The sequence below is a fragment of the Diadema antillarum genome, unplaced genomic scaffold, assembly GCF_040938485.1.
Source record: "Diadema antillarum isolate AM-2024a unplaced genomic scaffold, OU_Dant_1.0 scf00000178, whole genome shotgun sequence".
Taxonomy (NCBI): Eukaryota; Metazoa; Echinodermata; class Echinoidea; order Diadematoida; family Diadematidae; genus Diadema; species Diadema antillarum.
In genome coordinates, this window is record NW_027271067.1 from 1,982,185 (window position 1) to 2,000,281 (window position 18,097).

General features: G+C 38.1%; 1 protein-coding gene across 1 annotated transcript; it reads right to left on the bottom strand.

The window, feature by feature from the left end:
- Positions 1-1,648: 1,648 nt before the first annotated feature.
- Positions 1,649-17,160, bottom strand: LOC139722976 (diamine acetyltransferase 1-like). Its single transcript, XM_071634256.1, has 5 exons — positions 17,157-17,160; positions 8,851-9,000; positions 7,899-8,075; positions 3,031-3,071; positions 1,649-2,024 (listed from the first exon to the last, which is right to left on the bottom strand). The coding sequence occupies exons 1-5, from the start codon at positions 17,158-17,160 to the stop codon at positions 1,803-1,805; spliced, it is 594 nt and encodes a 197-aa protein (XP_071490357.1). The 3' UTR covers positions 1,649-1,802.
- Positions 17,161-18,097: the final 937 nt, after the last annotated feature.

Genomic DNA, 18,097 nt, shown 5'->3' on the forward strand with positions numbered 1-18,097 from the left:
GTGTTCTTTCTTGTGTCATCATGGTCATTGAAGTAATTATTATTGCACGTTGGAACACGTACCCAATCCAAATGTCATTTACTATACTGAATTGCAGGATGAATAAACGAAATGAACTGTTAAAACTAAATTGACTCAAAGTGGTGTGAGTGATATATAGTTGAACTGCACGGACTTAAAAGTGAACAGAATGTATCTGAATTAAATGGAGGCATGATGAAAATTAGCTTCATTTCCAGACCCCATTTTCTCCCAGGCCCGCGTCGAAAAAAACGATGCATGTACAATTATGGAAGTACTGTACAATTTGTATCTGTATTTTGCCAAAATTGCGAGAAACACATGTCCAGTATTTCCGTCATATCATTTATTTCTATATTATTCCTGAGCTGTTAAGGTGTTCCGGCAACGTGGTTTATGCTCTGCAGCACAAAAGGTTTCAGCCTCTTAGTAGTACGATATCAAATATCGTTGCATGTATTAATACTGATCATAGTGCAATGCAGTATATATTACAAGGATCCTACAATATGGTGTGGCAACAGATGGTGTGAAACAAATTCTCTTTTGCTCAGCGCATGCGCAAAGTAAGAACCACAAACTCAAGTTCTTTTGGTTTGAATGAATACTAGGAGACAAACAAACAAACAAACCTGAAAGTTTCGCATGAATATAATATTGAATGTCACAGCAATTTCAAATTTCACAATTTTTCCACAAAAGTGATGACGTCATTGCGTCATATGAGCTTGACCAATAATAATTGTTTCTCAAAAGCATTTGACTGCCATTATATAATAGCTTTATATCTGGATATTTGATTGAAAAGAAACATCCAAACTGCATGGTTTCACTTTATCCTTTCTTTAATAATTTAAATCATCATATTCATGATAATACGATGTTTTCATTTAAAGGGGTATGAACCCCAAATATTCATGTGGATTGAGTCAATAAAGAAATGTTGGTGTAATACATCAGTAAATTTCCAGGAAAATTGGACTTTCCGTTCAAAAGTCAGAAACTTTTATAATCTCTGTACCACCATCATTGGATAAGAAGACTACAGAATTTCGCGAAGCCGCAGTTGGACAACGATGTCAGAATTCTTCAAACAGAGTTCCAGAAAATGTCATTTTATAGATAAAAAGAAATACGCACTCCTTCCATTTGTTAATGACATAATGCATTATGTCGGGGTAATATTACTCCCCCTGCCTTTTGAGAGAGGTAAGTTAAGTGCTTTTTCATCATGTTAGAAAAATGCAAATATGTAGAATTTTCTTTACGTTTTCTTCATATACCTGTCTTACTGTGACATCACGAATTGTTTTAGTCTCCTCATCCAGCGTTGACGACACACACAATTCAAAAATTCATAACTTTTTGACTTAGTGTCCGATTTTCATCAAACTTTACTCATGCGTCCTACTAATATTGCCGCATCAACTCAACCAACACAGAGATTCGTTTCTCTTTAACCTTCACAGGACCACCACCTCAAAATGCCATTGACTTTATATGCAACACAGTTGTCGGTGGTAGCAACAGAGTTTACAGAAAAACACTAAGTTAAATACACCTGGGCCCTGTTGCATAAAACCCTTACCGCTGGACTTACCGCTCCTTTCTAGCGGTAAGTCTTCAAATTAGCGGTAAATTTTATAATACTTGATGCTGATTGGCTGTGATGCCTAAATTTGACGGTAGTTACCATTGAAATTCAACGGTAAGTTTTATGCAACGGGCCCCTGATCTGTGAATGTATGGAGCAGTCTCTCGTCTGATGGGGATGGGGGCTTTCATATCGATGATTCGACCTGGAGGCCCATCGCTTTTGGCTTCGTGAACGGGTTCAGGTTGGTGACGAATTTCTCCAGCGCGTTGTCGGATAGGGAGTAGATGTGGTAGTCGTGCTGGCGGGTGAAGTCGAGGAAACCGTAGCTCTGGTACCACCGCCGCAGCTTGGCGTCGTTGTCGTCCACGTAGCCGCTGATTCGTCGGCAACCGAGCTCGTAGGCGTGCTGCGAAAGATAATTATGATAGCAATATTAGTAATCATAATGATGAGGACGATTATGATGATAATGAATAATAAAATGATAATGTATGTAATAATGATAATAATAACAAATAATAACAAAAAGGATAATACATGTATCAATATAGTAGTAGTAGTAGTAGTAGTAGTAGTAGTAATATGGTAATAATAATACTAATGATAATAATAATGAAAATAATGATAATAATAATAACAAGAAGAAGAAGAAGAAGAAGAGGGAAAAAATACAAGAACAAGATGATGATGATGATGAATAATGATGATGACGCATATAAGGAGAATGATATGAAACGTTGTCTGTTGCACAACATCTTTCCTCCATGTCGTTGGTGTTCGATACATTAGTTCCCGGAATAAAATCCTCGCCTTCAATGCACTCGTTCACTTCCCAGGAGCATTCTAACCACTCCGCCACATTCTATAGCCCACGCTATCCCAGAACGCCGTAATCCTCCTGGGTAACCATGTTGTTGCATGCTATGTAGTTATTCATAACTTTCACAACATGACATCATGTCACATGGGTACACACAAATAATTACACTGCCTAGCGTCTTTACGCCTCCAGAGGCTGAATTGCACACGGTGTTGCTGTCAGGCCCTATATTACAACGATCACTATATAGGATGTTTTATCAAACATAGAACAAAAATTGACGCATATAAAAAGAGAGGAGAGTTGAGGAAAATCTCATGGATTAAGAAAATGAATACCTACATTCAGCACAATTGTGTATTATCGAGAAAGAAACTGATCGAAACTAAGAAGAATGTCAAGACAAGAGAAGTTCACTATTTTGATTGTTCATCTTAATGTATTACATTGATGTAATTATGTTTCTCTCATATGCATGCCGACCTATATGTGTGTGTGTGTGTGTGTGTGTGTGTGCGTGTGTCTGTCTGTCTGTCTGTGTCTGTGTCTGTGTCTGTGTCTGTTTCAGAGTGTATCTATGCCCGAATCCTACCTTGGTGACTTGGTGAAGTATCAGGGCGCCAAACCCGAAACCTGCACAATGAAACAAACAAACGAACAAACATCTTTAAAAAACAGACAAAAATATAGTTTGTGAAGAAAGCTCACATTACCATAATCCTATTAAAGTTATATCAAGTGCCCATATACTTGATCTTGATGACCTTTTGCAACGCTGAAGGACAAGTATCAACAGAAGTCTAATCATAACAATGGACAAGAGAATTAGCATCAGCGTATAAACATGATAATCACTACAGCAGAAAAATCATGATTGATGTGTTCCTTTCTTCTTCGCAGTCTATATCCACCGAGGTTTTCCATTCGGGGTGAATAAACTTTATCTAAAAAAAATGTATGGTCAGGAGACGTGGTATGGATGGTGGTGGGGCCAGTGACTTTATATCACGAAATGATATTAATATTAGGAAATAGTTATACGCTAATGACAACAACAGTGATGGTGTCCATGACACATGATGATGATGATAATGTTGGTGACGATGGTGACGATATTGATGATGATGTGTAATAACATAAAAAAACAACCATAATGATAACGAAGATAATGATAATAATAATAATAATAATAATAATAATAATAATAATAATAATAATAATAATAATAAAAACAACAATGATAACGATAATAATCGTGCTTATGGTTATGGTGATTACTACTTTGATGTGGAAAATTCCACAATGATATGGTAATATCATTTTAGGAACGTAATATAATTGTAACTTATTTTTCGGGACTGGCAGAAGGTCTGCCATCAAAACATTTACTCCATTTATTCTAAAACTGAGGTTAAAACAGCTACGCCTCTATAGTAAAAGCAAGAGTGATAATACCAGCGAAATTATGTACTATGATGACGTGCAGAACAATTTTGGGCATTATGAAAAAGAGCACATGCAATTTAGTTGTGAGGACTATGCACGAACAGATTATGATGCCATACAAAATTGACATCTTTTACCGAGCTTGTTTACATATGGTTGTCGGTTTCTCTCCCTTTTTACGGTATCTTCCCATGTGAAGAAAGTAAGAAACTCAGGAAAATCCCTTCATCCATTAATATCAAGGGGACATTTCAGCAGCACATACATTATCCAATTTCTGTTCCGCAGAAAACGGAATGCAACATTTGAAAGTTTATCTTTTTGAAGAAACAGAAAATGTAAATTTGGGGAAAACATCCGTGATTCCGACTACCCATTACCCCGTGAGGCAACTTCAGTTACCAACGACAGGAAAAAGAATCAGTGAGTAATGCATGCATCACAAATCATTTAAATTAATCAAACGTAGAAGCCGGATGCACGCTTCAATCGAACACGGGCAAGTCTAGTCTTACTTAGTGGTGACAGTCTCACTATTTCGCAGTTAATGGCGATTACTGACATCGCAAATTGATTGAATCTCATCGTTTTTGTATTGACCAGGCCGTGCGCGAGATTTTAATCCTACTTTAAAAAAAGCTACACAAGAGTAATGAGTGTTCATAAAGGATAATTACAGTTAAGTAAACACTTGCGGTTGTCGGTCTGCTTTCAAGGAATGGCGCCGATAATTATGATCCACGCAATGATTATTTTTTATCGAGAATTAGGCGTAGTAATAAAGGATCTTTCACTTTAGGATAGACTCAACAATCGCACTGGCTGCAGTGTAAAAGCCGACATGAATGCCTAAATTTGCGGAGAAAAGGAACGTCTGTGTGAGCAATCAAGGAAACTAATTGCTGTACGGTTTTCCCCGCGTAATTACAACCTTACTCTGCATTTGCTTTCATGCGGGCTCTTCCCCCAAACTCCTTCTCATATTGATGGCTTGCGATATAGCGTAAACTCGCCGCGCGCTCCCGGATAAATTGGGGGAAAGGCAGTCAATTACTTAATGGCCTTTCACAAAACTAAAAAGACTTGTAGAGGGCATGCATCACGTTCAAATTGCAAAGCTACGGAAGCCTTGTCTTTTGGCTCCATTTTACGCCCCCAACCTGAGAATGGAGCATGTTATCTTTACCCGCGTTGCCGTTTACCTGTAAGAAATGATGGCTTCATTTATAAATACTCGTAATCATGGTAATAGATCGCTTTAATCACGCATTACGCACTACTCTGGGCCAAAGGAGTGTACGTTGCTATTAGGCTAATTACCTCCCCCTGTCATCCTTGTACATGTGTGTCTTCGGGGAAATACAGACGTCATGTTCTCGGAGTGTTTTGATATCAGTCTTTTCCCGCCTTAAGTTCCACTCGTTGCACAAACACCAAAATATAGGGAAGAGGTTTTTTTCAGTGCTTTTTCCGCGCTAAATATAGAGTACTCAACGTTTCAGTTTGATTTGAAGTTGGCTATACCGTTGATGACATTGATCAAAGCTAAAAGCAGTGGCCAGCTGACTATACGAGAAGAGCACAATCCACAGCGCTGTCAAGCCTTGCAATTTGCCCTCTAACGCAAATCTAAGAATGACGTAGGAATTGTCATGATTCTGTCACGTCATCATGAACGCAAAAAAAAAAAAACTTTTATCTGTAATAAAGAGAAGCTGTCCGTGGTGACATGTTGGTGAATATTTTCATTGACATCAAAGGAACATTTCGTGCAAAACATTCATTATCAGATTAAAGACGGTTACTTTAACTATACATTTTTTTTTCCAGCAAGAATTCCATTCATTTAATTTCATTTCTTCATTGAGTTCTTGTTTGATCTTTCTGTTTCCCATAGCAAATCTTCACTAGCAGATTTCGATACTAAAGCGTGACAGAGAGTGTACAGCAACGGTAAACCCATTTAAGTCACAAATAGATACATTTCATTTAATTACTTATAGTATTGACTGTAAATGAGAAAAAAAGCAGTATTTCTGTTTCGCCAGATGGACGATTAAAAAATAAAAACACCATTGTAAAGTAACTAGAATCAAGGAACCAGCTCTATGAAGAAACAAAATATCTTTATCTCAAACGGCTATGATAACTATGCCGGGATGGATCACAAGCGATCAATTATATATTATATGTTTGAAATATAGAAATTGGACTATCAATCATATTGTGTTACTTGGTGATTGAAAAGCCATTAAGCTAAAATCAATTTTGAAACTTGTTCCAGTTTTCCGCGTTCATGCATCAAAGATTACAGGGAAGGGGTGCTTTTCGCAGGGGACATGAGCATCTGTCATCTTTTGCGACACACGCGCAGTACGACGATTGACAATTTGGGTCTGGTATTCATGTCACGTGTTGTGACGGTCCTCTAAAGTGAGAATATCGGCGCTCCTGCATCTTCTAACATCTGCCAGAAAAGTGAGCTTTCTGAATCTTGAAGGAAACGGGGAATAAGGACCGATTGTTACAGATGTCGCGTACCACTGCGGGAAATGGTAGGAAATTATCAAGAACCGGTTCTTCCACGATCCGTTTAAAATCGCAGCCCTGAAAGTGACGCTCTCTTTAATAGTAAAAGGCATTCACATGATAGATCAAGAACGGACGCAGATCGTCCGTTCTAAAATACAATTATTGCTGAAGCACAGAATAGCATTCGGAGAATAAACTGCATCGGTTCTACACATTAAAGGGATGGTATAGTATATTGGTGGAGATGAGGATTGGGCTTTTAACTTTTTGTGCGAAACCAAGAAACCACTTGTGAAATATTACAGAGCATACCATTTTAAGAGGAATTCTAAGTTTATTAGACGGAAATCGGTTTCAGAATGGCTGAGACATCCAAAAAATAAAGTAAAACAACGCGATCCTAATGAAAAAGGTGGGTCCCATCTTTTATTAGGATTGCTCTGTTTTGGATATCTCAGCCATTTCAAAATCACTTTTCATCAAATAAACGTTAAATCTCTCCTGGAATTACATGCTCTTTCATATTTCGTAAGAGGTTTCTCATTATCTCACCCAAGAAAATGTTAGAAACCTGAAGTTAGGTCTCAATAAAAACTATACGATTCCTTCAACTATAGGATCAGGGGAAGAAAATGAGGAGGGGTAAGCTAAACGGAGCGGGTTTCCCACGCCCGAGCCTTTGCCATAAGCTGACTAAATCAACCAATCATGATTCACCCTCCTTGACCCTAGAGATGTAAAAATCATCCGTCTTGCCCTTGACTTAGCTGTCAGCCCGTTTTCTTTCTTTTTATGTCTTCCCAGTTATCTCTATCCTCATTCTGATGCTTGTAATGGTCTTGGTATCCAAGCAACAGATCTCACTGAGAAACACTGGCATAGGCATCATGACCTCTGGCAGTAAATGAACTGCCACGGAGAGTCCTCAACACTGCTTGTTACCATGGCAACAACGATGATATTTTCAATAAGTATGTTCAATAACGGTCATGGATGATTTGCGGCCATGTCGAAATATACCAAAGGCAAAACTTACCACTCTCTCCACCGCATTGTTTAACGATGTATTGTCAGGTAAATGCTATTTTGTTCTAAGAATTGAACTATCAAATGAGGTTTTTGGAAAAGGCACTACTTTTCATTTTCGCAGTGTTCCAGATTTCAAGCAGTTTTATGCATCACAGTCAAAGCTTTGAATTAACACTTCAAGATGGGCAGTGAGAATTCTCCCAAAGGAAAAACAGGAATGTTTGCCTGGCGTCACTCAAACTTTCCCAACTCAATCCTACAGCTCAGTTCGGATTCATTCAGAGATGAACATTTAGACATTGGATCATTTCGAGTATCAAACCGAGTCATTTTTCTCTCCAGATATATGTCGAAATGTCTCGCTGGAGACTGGCGCCTCTGGAAATGAATATAGAGATGAACAATGTGTAAATTACGAAAGACATGCAGAACATGAAAGAAAAAACAGTATACCTCTGTATGTCTCGTGAACGTATATGTCCTCCCACATTAACATGCGCCCTTTCCACGCGCAATAACAGAAGTTGTACATGGCGTAGGCGACGACGGAAGTGACGTCACAATTCCCTTGGGCCTCTGCTACCACGCATCGGTAGAAAGGCATCTCGCCGAAGCCGTCTCTAATCAGACCTGTCGGAGAACACGTGAAAAAGTGAAACTCAAACAACTTGATCATACTGACATGACGTATCAACACATTGTACCTTTCTATTTTGGCCTGGTGATCGGAACACCTGTTTAAAAAAGTGAAGAAATCGTCCTTAAAAAAAAGACACAGGCACACATGAAATTCACAGCAAGAGTAGCTTTCAATTCCCCATTCTAATCAGATGAAACATTTGATTCAGCGATGTAAATCAAGAATGAGGGTGTATGTGCTGACATTTGCATTTCATCTGACGGCGTGGGCTTAGAGATTGTTGAAGTGGCATCGTTTCTGTATTTTCAAGAAAAACTATGCAGAACATACACAAGGTGCCTATATATCTCCTAGTCCCATTAAAGCCCCTTCAGCACTTCTCGTCACTACATGTCCAGCATTTTTTCTTTGTGTATTAAAACTTCAATCTGGAATTAATTCCCAAAGGTAACAAGAGCAGACATGTCAAGAGGGCGAGCTGCCTGAATTCGGCACTAATGAATCTTAGTGCTTATTATGCTTATGGCCTTCTCGCCCACACCAACTCGACCTGACGAGTTCCAACAAGTCGTCCTCCCGTCTTCTCGTGTATAACCCAATAATACACAATATTGGTCCACTTGCGAAGATTTAGCAAAATTTCACCAACTCTCAACTCTTTCTCGACGACATGTCCGCACTTGACATCATCCTTAAATTAAACTTGCGCTACGTGACTAAAAACCTTCGGAGCGTGCCCCCGAAGGGTCACGGCTTCCGGGATACCTTCTTCCGTGAGCTCCACTTGATCCAAACTGTCCTCCAATTCGGCAAAATCATGGATTAATCGCAGGATGTCTGCACAGTCTTCTGGTCTCGCTGACCGCAAAGTGACATTTGTGGCTAAATCTGGGGCCAACACATTTGAATCTGCACCTGGAAAAAAAAATAGAGAGGAAAAGATAGAAAGAAACACATTTACTTAAAGCAATTCGCAGAAAGAACCCGACCAATGATGTTTCCGTGGTCGCAAAACATTGCCATTGTTTTATCAAAATTCACAAAAAGAATTTGACAAACGGGGCTTCCATAGTTGCATAACATTCCCATTTGCTTCATAAGAGTCCGTAACTTTGCCGCTTTCGTCGTTCAATACTTCAAAACCCATGCACTCACCTCCGAAACGCCCTAACCCCCTCCTGAATAATTCGCTGGACAATCAGAATGTTAAAGTTTCTTGCAGATCTTTCTTTTATTACATTCTCTGTCGATTCCGTCATTAAATGATATTATTTCTACTATTTGGTAACAATGTGGACAACTTACTGTTCTTTATCTTGTTATGAGTCGGTATGACGCTGGTGATGTTCGTTATTCCGAAATACACATTATCAAATTCCGATTAATTTATGTTTGAATAAACCAGCAATTTAGTCTTTAACAAAAAGGCAAGCAGACACATGAATCTGATAATACAAGTGTATTTGCCTTTTCCGATATGATGGAGAGTAAAATTTACTATATCATTTTAGGCTTCCTTACTTATCCTTGTGGCAGTTGCTGACATTGATTTGAGCTATTTTTTTTTTTCTTTTCTCGGATAAATGTCCAATTACAGCAAGCTTGAGTGATTGCCCTTATTCTTCGGGCTATAATCTGGGTTTGAAGACACCACAGACTATAAGGGGTGGGGGATATCATACATCATACTTGTGAGGTATAGATGTGCTGGAATTCCTTCAGTCTGAGGGACGTCATGTGTTAAATATACAAACGACATATCGAGGTCAAGGGTTATTCGGCGGAGAGCTCCATCACCACACGGCGCATCATCCACGCAGACTAAATAATGCTCCGGAAGGATGGACTCCCAGGAAGGTGGAGAAGCCTCGCTGAGATTTTGAGGTTCAGCTTCCTCCCCTCACCCTATCTCTTCTACCAGTATTTCTCTGCACCCCTCCATCTCTCTACCTCTTCTCTCTTCTCATATATCTCCATCTATCTCTCCCTCTCTTTCTCTCCCTCCGTTTCCTTGCTCTTCATTATAGATGTTTAATTTCTCTCCCTTCGCCTTTCTCTGTTTCTGTCTCTGTACGTCTGTATTTTGTCTGTCTGTTTGTTTGTCTGTCACTCTTTCCTCATAGCTGCATGCTGTTCTTAAAATCAAAAGGGCGAGTTTCAGGGTGACTCGCAAGGTATTTCCAAATGTGAGATGGGTGAACGGTGTTGTCGTTGGATGTCAACGACCAGACTGATACGACGTATTTAACAGCAGGATTGAAAGGAGCGCTGCGGAGCTCCGGCGCGTCGGCGGAAAAAAAGAAAGAAAGAAAAAAAGTATCACTCTTCAATGCATTTTAGACGGAACCATGAACAGACATACATGTACATAGCACAAACAGCAACAACACAACAAACACATCATAACACATCACACACACACACACACACACACACACACACTCACACAAACATACACGGTCTTAAGTCACTCTGGAAATATCACACAACAATAACACTTCCATGCCATAGTCGGAGCAAGTTTTCGCCTACCCTTTGTCACTAAACAAACCGTCGGACGCACCGATAACTTTACCAACTGGTAGATGAGAAGTATGCACTTTATTGCACAGTTTACAAATATTGTAGACCTCTGTCGGTTTTTCTTTTCAAGGGAGGGGGTAAAAACGATTAATCATTCCCAAATTAAGGCCAAACAGTTAAGTTAGGCTAACGAAATGACTTGGAGAGAACACACGTATATACTTCGAAACCATTTTAGATCTTTTACTTAATGACCTGTACTAACGAACGAATCTTAATCAAAATAAAATCGATCAGGGGAAAATAGATCAGAACGTCGTAAAAGCAATGACTCAAAGACCTGACAAAACCCAAGACTTGCTTCACCTTCTTTCGTTTCTACGTGCCATCAAAAGGGAGAATTATTGTTAAAGAGCGGACACTCTGGACCTCTTTTCGCAGCACTGTGTCATGAAACACGTCATAATACCTCTTTAATTTCTAAAGAGATGGTGTAGTTTGGGTTGAGATAAGGATTCAGGTTTTAACTTTTTTGTGATATAACTAGAGACCACTTAACATATTTATGCAATATTAAAGAGCATCAATTCTAAAAGGAATTCAAAATTTATTTGATGAAAATCGGTTTTGAAATGACTGAGATATCCAAAAACAAAGTAAATCAAAGTGTTTTTAATAAAAGGCTGGACCTACTTTTTATTAAGACCTCTTTTAATTCCTTAATTCTAGTAAGCGGTTTCTAATTATCTTGTAAAAAGTTAAAACCTGAATCCCCTTCTCAACCAAAAATAAACAATTCCTTTAACACTCCTTATCCTCCTCTGTGGAGATCTTTGCATTGTTTATTTCGATGATCATTGAATTAATTGCAACCCAGAATGCCCTGATTTGGTTGTCGTGAGAAGACGGCCCCCACCCTTTTCCGTCTTCAATCCTCGTCTGTGAAGCTAGGTAATACACAATGCATTAATTCCATTCATGTTTGTTTCCGGTTAGCTTTAAAAAAAATGCTGTGGATCTTGAAAAGCATGACAAAAGGGAAGCATGAAACAACCACGCTCAAGGAAGCGGTTCATTGGCAAGACGATTTAGGTCATCGATTTCTCGCTGATGATAACATAATTTGCAAAATGTCTGTATACTTGAGGGCTGTTTCATTCATTAAAACAGCAGTATACAGTTCAGTCCTGCTCAGTTCAATGATCGGCAATTTCATTCTTTTAAACAGTATACCGATATATTGCAACTGATAACGGGAAGATCGCAGCTTGTATTCTAGTTTGTAAAAATTCCGAAATGAAACGGGCTCTAGCGCATACATAATTACTTTTCTCACCACAATCGCTGTCGCTAAACCAAAACCCTAAATAAAAGCGAATCAAGCAGTTACAGAACCTTGTTTGGGAGAGCAGGGTAATTAGAAAACCATCAGTGATTATTCATTAATTTTCACGCTTTCCAACCAAGAATTTGATAAATTCGCATGAAGCCGAACTGCTAAACTGATTGCAAATTCACGCACGCACGCACACACGCACATTTTATACATACACACTCACCAACACGTACGTACACACTGATTATCATGGCCTAACGTAATGCAAAACGCTATGCATTCGCGGACTAATTACAGGCGTAATAAATCTCACAATCCTCCACCTCCCTCCCTCCCCCACTCACTCTTTGCCCCCCCCCCCCCCAACCTGGTCTGGGCGCTGACTGGTAAGGAGTGAATAATATGATTCCAACTGTTGTACCAGTGTCACAGTATCAATTTCAATATCCATCTTGTCTGTTCTCTCTCTCCAGCTTTCTCTCCTTACATTGTATTTTAATTGATAGCATTCAAATCATACTGCCTAATCAGTGTCCAATATGTCATCATATTTCTTGCACAAGGACCACTGCCCACACTACACCGTGTATGATTTTACGAGTGATGCTCGTTATTCCGAAGGTTCGTTAATCAGAAAATGAAATATGGTTCGTTTTCAAAGGATTCGTTTGTATTCGGAAACACACAAATTCCCTAAATCTAGATATTCGTTAATCCGAAAATGAAAAGGGGTTCGTTTATCTGAATATTTGTGGCGTTATTCCGAAGGTTCGTTATTCCGAAGGTTTCGTTATTCCAAAGGTTTCGTTATTCCGAATGTTCGTCAATACAATAATGAAATAAGGTTCGTTAATCCAAAAATGAAAAGAAGTTGCGTACTAACGAATCTTTGGAATATTATAAACAGTATTTCGTTTTTTTCGGATTAATGAACCTTTGAAATAACGAACCTTGCGTTTTTTGTTTTGTTTTTTTTTCTTCATTTTCTGATTAACGAACCTTCGGAATAAATGAACCTTATTTCATTTTCGGAATTACGAACCATCGAATCAACGCACTTTCGGAATAACGAACCTTCGAAATAACGCAACTTCGAAATAACGAACCTCCGGAAAAACAACCCTAATTTCATTCTCCGATTAATAAACCTTCCGAATAACGAATCTTTGGAAAAACCATTTCACATACGTTGAATTATTCCAAAGTTTACGACGCCAATTTAAATAGTCAGAAGGCGAGGATTATGAACCATATTAAAGCTGGTTTTTTTTTTCTTTCTTCAGTCAAGAAACTATATTCTAATTCAGTCTTCTAGCTACGATACATGATGTTGAACAAAATAATCATCTGTATTGAATGGAATGCAGCTGATTGATTTAAATCTAAATGAATTGAGTTGAACTGAAATGAAATACATTGAAATGAACTGAACTGAATTAAATTAAATTGAATTGAATTGAATTGAATTGAATAGAACTAAAAAGAGTGGAAATGAATAAATTGAATGGAATCGAATCGAATAGAACTGAAATTAATTAAATGGAATTGAACTGTTGAACGGAATAGAAAAACTAAATCAAATCTAATTAGATGGAAATGAGGTGATTTGAGCGGAATTGACCTGAACTGAAATCAAATGGAAGCAGACTGATAGTCCTCCAGACACTTACATAAGAGTCATATGGACAGATTCTTACCCGGCGTGAATAATCTTTAGATTAAGACACTGAAGAGTTAATCTTGAGAACATTATCATTTTGTCTTCATCATTATTTTCATCATCATCATCATCATTCTCGTTATCATTAACATCGTTTTGCTTTTCTTGTTGCTGTTATCATTGTCAGTAGGCCTACACTAATTGGCAACATCAACTATCTTCGTGTGATCATGTTATCATGATATGTATACCATCACTCTATGATTTTCATAATTGCACGATCATTTTTCATGATAATATCATGATTTCCATCATCCAAGCCTTGTCTACGCGAAAGGAGGTTAAGTTTCCTGTAATAGATACCAAATGTCTGCTACAAGATGAAAAAAAAAACCCCACACAAACAAGTTCCAGCGTAAACGTTCATTATTGAGGAGGAAACATCACGTCCCAGGGTACTAGCTCGGTGCAAGAAAGATCCCTGTAATCGAGCCATACGCCATACGTTGGAGACATCATCCCTGCTGAGATGAGTTTGAGAAAAAAAAATCAAAACAAAACAAAAATATGCCTTGGTAACGACAAGCGTGGATACAGTGTTACTTTATAAAAATGTGTTACAGTCGACTGACATATCAGGAACCCACGCACATGCAGCACTTCGATGGACTAAAGAAATCCTCTCGCTTTCAATTCCTTGATTGCTTGAATGATTTATACCTGGGAGGGATCAACTCTCAAAATAATTATGATGTACAGAGATAGGAAACGTCACATGAAAGCGATAACTCAATCAGATCCATCTAAAGATTCTAGGAAATGGAACTGGCGATACTTTTCTTATCAGCGTGGTATATCAAAACGGAAGGGAGGCAACACGTCGAAGAAATGATAAAGACCACCTTTTTTCTGCTATCCGATATATAATGAAAAATCGAACATGTGGCCGCGTAAGCTGAGAACTTTAATGGGCTTATGATCCGATTTGATTTCGTACGTATTACTCCATTTAAATACGTCGTGGGAAGTGTGCGTGCAGTTGACCGTGATAGATTTCAATGGCGCAATGGCAGTCAAACGATCACTGATACGAGGTTATCTTACCGCACTGCTACACAAGCGTGTGCCAATATATCACCGAAATTATGCAGGAGTGCAATTTAAGGGGTAATTGATACTCTATATGTGTGCCTGTGTATATATGTTCACATGTCTTTGGTGAACTCATTGACAGGGTATTTATAAACGGTGATACCTAATTTGTAAATTTGAATATCTGTGTATTTTATTCACCTGAACATTCTTGTAAAATTATTCATAGTGTATACTCCTTGTAGGAGATAAATCTTTCGTATATTCAGTCTGTATAATATTTGAACATTCACGAAATGTATAACAACAATTGAAATCGAACTAAAGTACAAATATGGAGGGGAAAAGACGTTTGGCCAAGATACAAAAGTGGCAGGATTAACCCTGTAAGTGTTACCACCATTGAACTGTACGACCATTAGAGGCAAATCTTCGGCACCAGCACGGTGAGGGTTAAAGAGCATGCACCTCGCTGCAACATTCTCCAGAGACTTCGCCGGCCCGGAAATGAAAAGTGATACTCCCTTTTTCCCAACTTTATTCCAACACCATCTGGCATTTTTACCTTGTAGGACCCTATCTAATCACAGGGGCCTGAGAGATGAATTTGAAATACATAATAACCTAATGATCGTGATTACGTTGGGGTTTCGCCTTTCGTCCTTCAGTTGGGTTGATGTGATGCATACTGTACATGACTGTAATAGCTATACGATACACGTGACTATTATATATTACCGTTGAGACACATGTAAAATGTCACATGAGCACATTGCAGGTGGGTCACAGCAAGACACTCCTCCTTAAATAGGTTGCTGTGATGATGCATCCGTTTTTGTTCATTATTAAACATATTTTATATATCCGTATTTTTTGTGATCTACTCCTTACGCAGTCGTCACTGTTTTCGCCCATTTACTGCAAGTTGTCAATTGGAAAACTCTTCGCCAGCCCAGATTAGGGAAGCCGTGTATACCGAAAACAGTTAAAAGCCTCGACAGTGCCTGAAGACGAAAAGAAATGCGTTTTTGCGTCGGATTAAAATGTGTGTCAACTTTAATAGCTTTCTCGTCAGTAGCTTCTCGGAAACCGTAACAACAGTCGCCCGAGAGGCACTGCGCACCAACGTGTTTTCTTCTACAGACAATGATCCAAAGAGGGCGCTCTAGATTAAAAACACATTAAAATTTTGTGTTAAAGGCGTACCAGTAATTTTGAAACTGGGACAAGCGTACCACTCAGTATTTAATTAGATGGGCTCAACAAGTAAAGGCAAGTGGCTTTTTGGGTGCTACTGTTATGATATGCTTTGATACAAGCCAGATAATGTTCATGTACATACCCGAGGTACCAATTCATTTTTATCAGTTAATATAGAAAGTTTATTTTGTAGTCTTATTTCAATCCAGGAAAAAAATACAACCAAAAGTGGGGCCTCAAAATCAGTAGACTAAGATTACATGCTATAAATAGAATATGAAACAACAGGTTCAAAGAAGGACAACAATTTCCGTAGGGAAAAAAGGGTAACTTCTTAGATCTTTGGCTCTGTGACGAGAAACACAATGATAATAAAACAGTAATAAAAAATCATCTCTTTTCATTTTAGCACCACCAACCCCCCCCCCCCCCCCCCAAAAAAAAAGTTCCTATCGATATGCTAATCGAGCGGCAGACTCTAGGTTGCAGAAAGAATTATTGTTCCACAGTTCGCCCTGTAATTGGGTAATGCTTCCATCCATTAGACACGTCGCCTCACCTCTCGATTAATGGTAGAAATCTTTGCCTTCCATCATCCGGTCTCACTCTCTCTTCCATCAATCTACTCTCCTGTATGCACCTATACACTTCTATCTGTTTTATATATATCTTATCTCCCTATCTGTTCAAATGAAGAGTTTGTTCGCAAAAAAGTCCATATTTGCCAAATGGAGATATTTGCGATTAAAGGTCAAGAAAAACAAAGAGAATAATAATAAAATTTTTGCTTTATTTGCATAATGCTTGTCAATTCTTATCTATCTTTCTATAGCTATCTCTCTTGTTACCTATCTTACCTGTCTATCTATCTATCAATTTATCTATTTATCTCTCTATCCATCTCCTTATCTGTATAATATATTTCATAATATATCAATGCAAACTGTCTCTTTATTCATGATTATCTATTCTTATTTGAATCTATCTTTCCAGCTATCTTTCCAGTTACCTTTTTACCTGTCTATCTGCCTGTTTATCTGCCTATCGTTTACTTTTCATATAGCTCGGTAATAATTCATTTTTCCAATCGATGGCAATTCTGTTTATATGTATTTTTGTACGTACGCATGTATCAATACAATAAATGCATATGGTGCTTTGTTTCGTATTATACGTACAGAAATTTTGTAATTGTTTTCCGTGGCTGGCTCCTTAAAGATTTATTTCCATCTACACTGTCTATCTACTCTGAAAACTCACCCATGCTTATGCTCATAATTTTTTGAGTAAATTTACAGATATTGGGAAATAGCTACTTACAGATCAATTTATTGGTCACCTTACTTCTCTATTTATTTATTTATTTATTTATTTATCTATCTATCTATCTATCTATCCTTCCATCTATTTATCTATTTCTCTGCCTATCTCTATATATTTAGAGATATTTAGCTAGCTAACTTTGCATTTCACTATCTATCATTTACCTATTTATCTATCAACCTCTATCTCTATCATCTTTTTCTTTTTATCTTTCTGTGTGTCTAGTCATCTACACAGTATCTATACATCTATATATATATATATATATATATATATATATATATATATATACCTCCCTGTATATATATATATATACCTCCCTGTTTTCTTTCTATATTTCTATACGCCCATGCCCCACATTTGAGAGCTACTTTTCCTCAGCCCCTTTCAAACGTCGAACATCTGACTGTCAGTGCTGTAAGAATAGTAGTATGAGAAGCAATATGAGGCATTATACTTTCCTTTAACCCTTTTCATTACGAAATTCTGAACACCTCATAATCTTTGCATGGGACCGAGAACGTTCCCGAAGGCAAAGGTTTAACAGAAATGATGGAGGACAGTAAGTTACAGACATATAGCTGTTTATATACATCCTTTTCATTTCAGTTTAGGGCACATGGAGCAGTGTTGGTGTTGAGTTGTTTTTGTCTTGTGTTTTTGGTGGATGTTTTGTGGTGGGGGGGGGGGTGAGTAGCTAGAAGGGAGGAGATTTCGGTTACCTTCAAGTCAATGGGCTTGCTTTAGTCAGTCATTTGTTCTTTCTGTCTAAAGAATCCTTTCTTGGAAAAACAAAATCATCAATATGATGAATTCTATGATAACGTATGGAGGCAACAATATTATATCATAAACTGGATCAGTGGGAGACGCAGAAA

Coding starts and splice junctions, on each gene's coding strand:
- LOC139722976 (XM_071634256.1), bottom strand. Junction 8,076..8,850: donor AGTGGAGCTCACGGAAGAAG/GTATCCCGGAAG, acceptor GTTCTCCGACAG/GTCTGATTAGAGACGGCTTC. Junction 2,025..3,030: donor TACTTCACCAAGTCACCAAG/GTAGGATTCGGG, acceptor TATCTTTCGCAG/CACGCCTACGAGCTCGGTTG.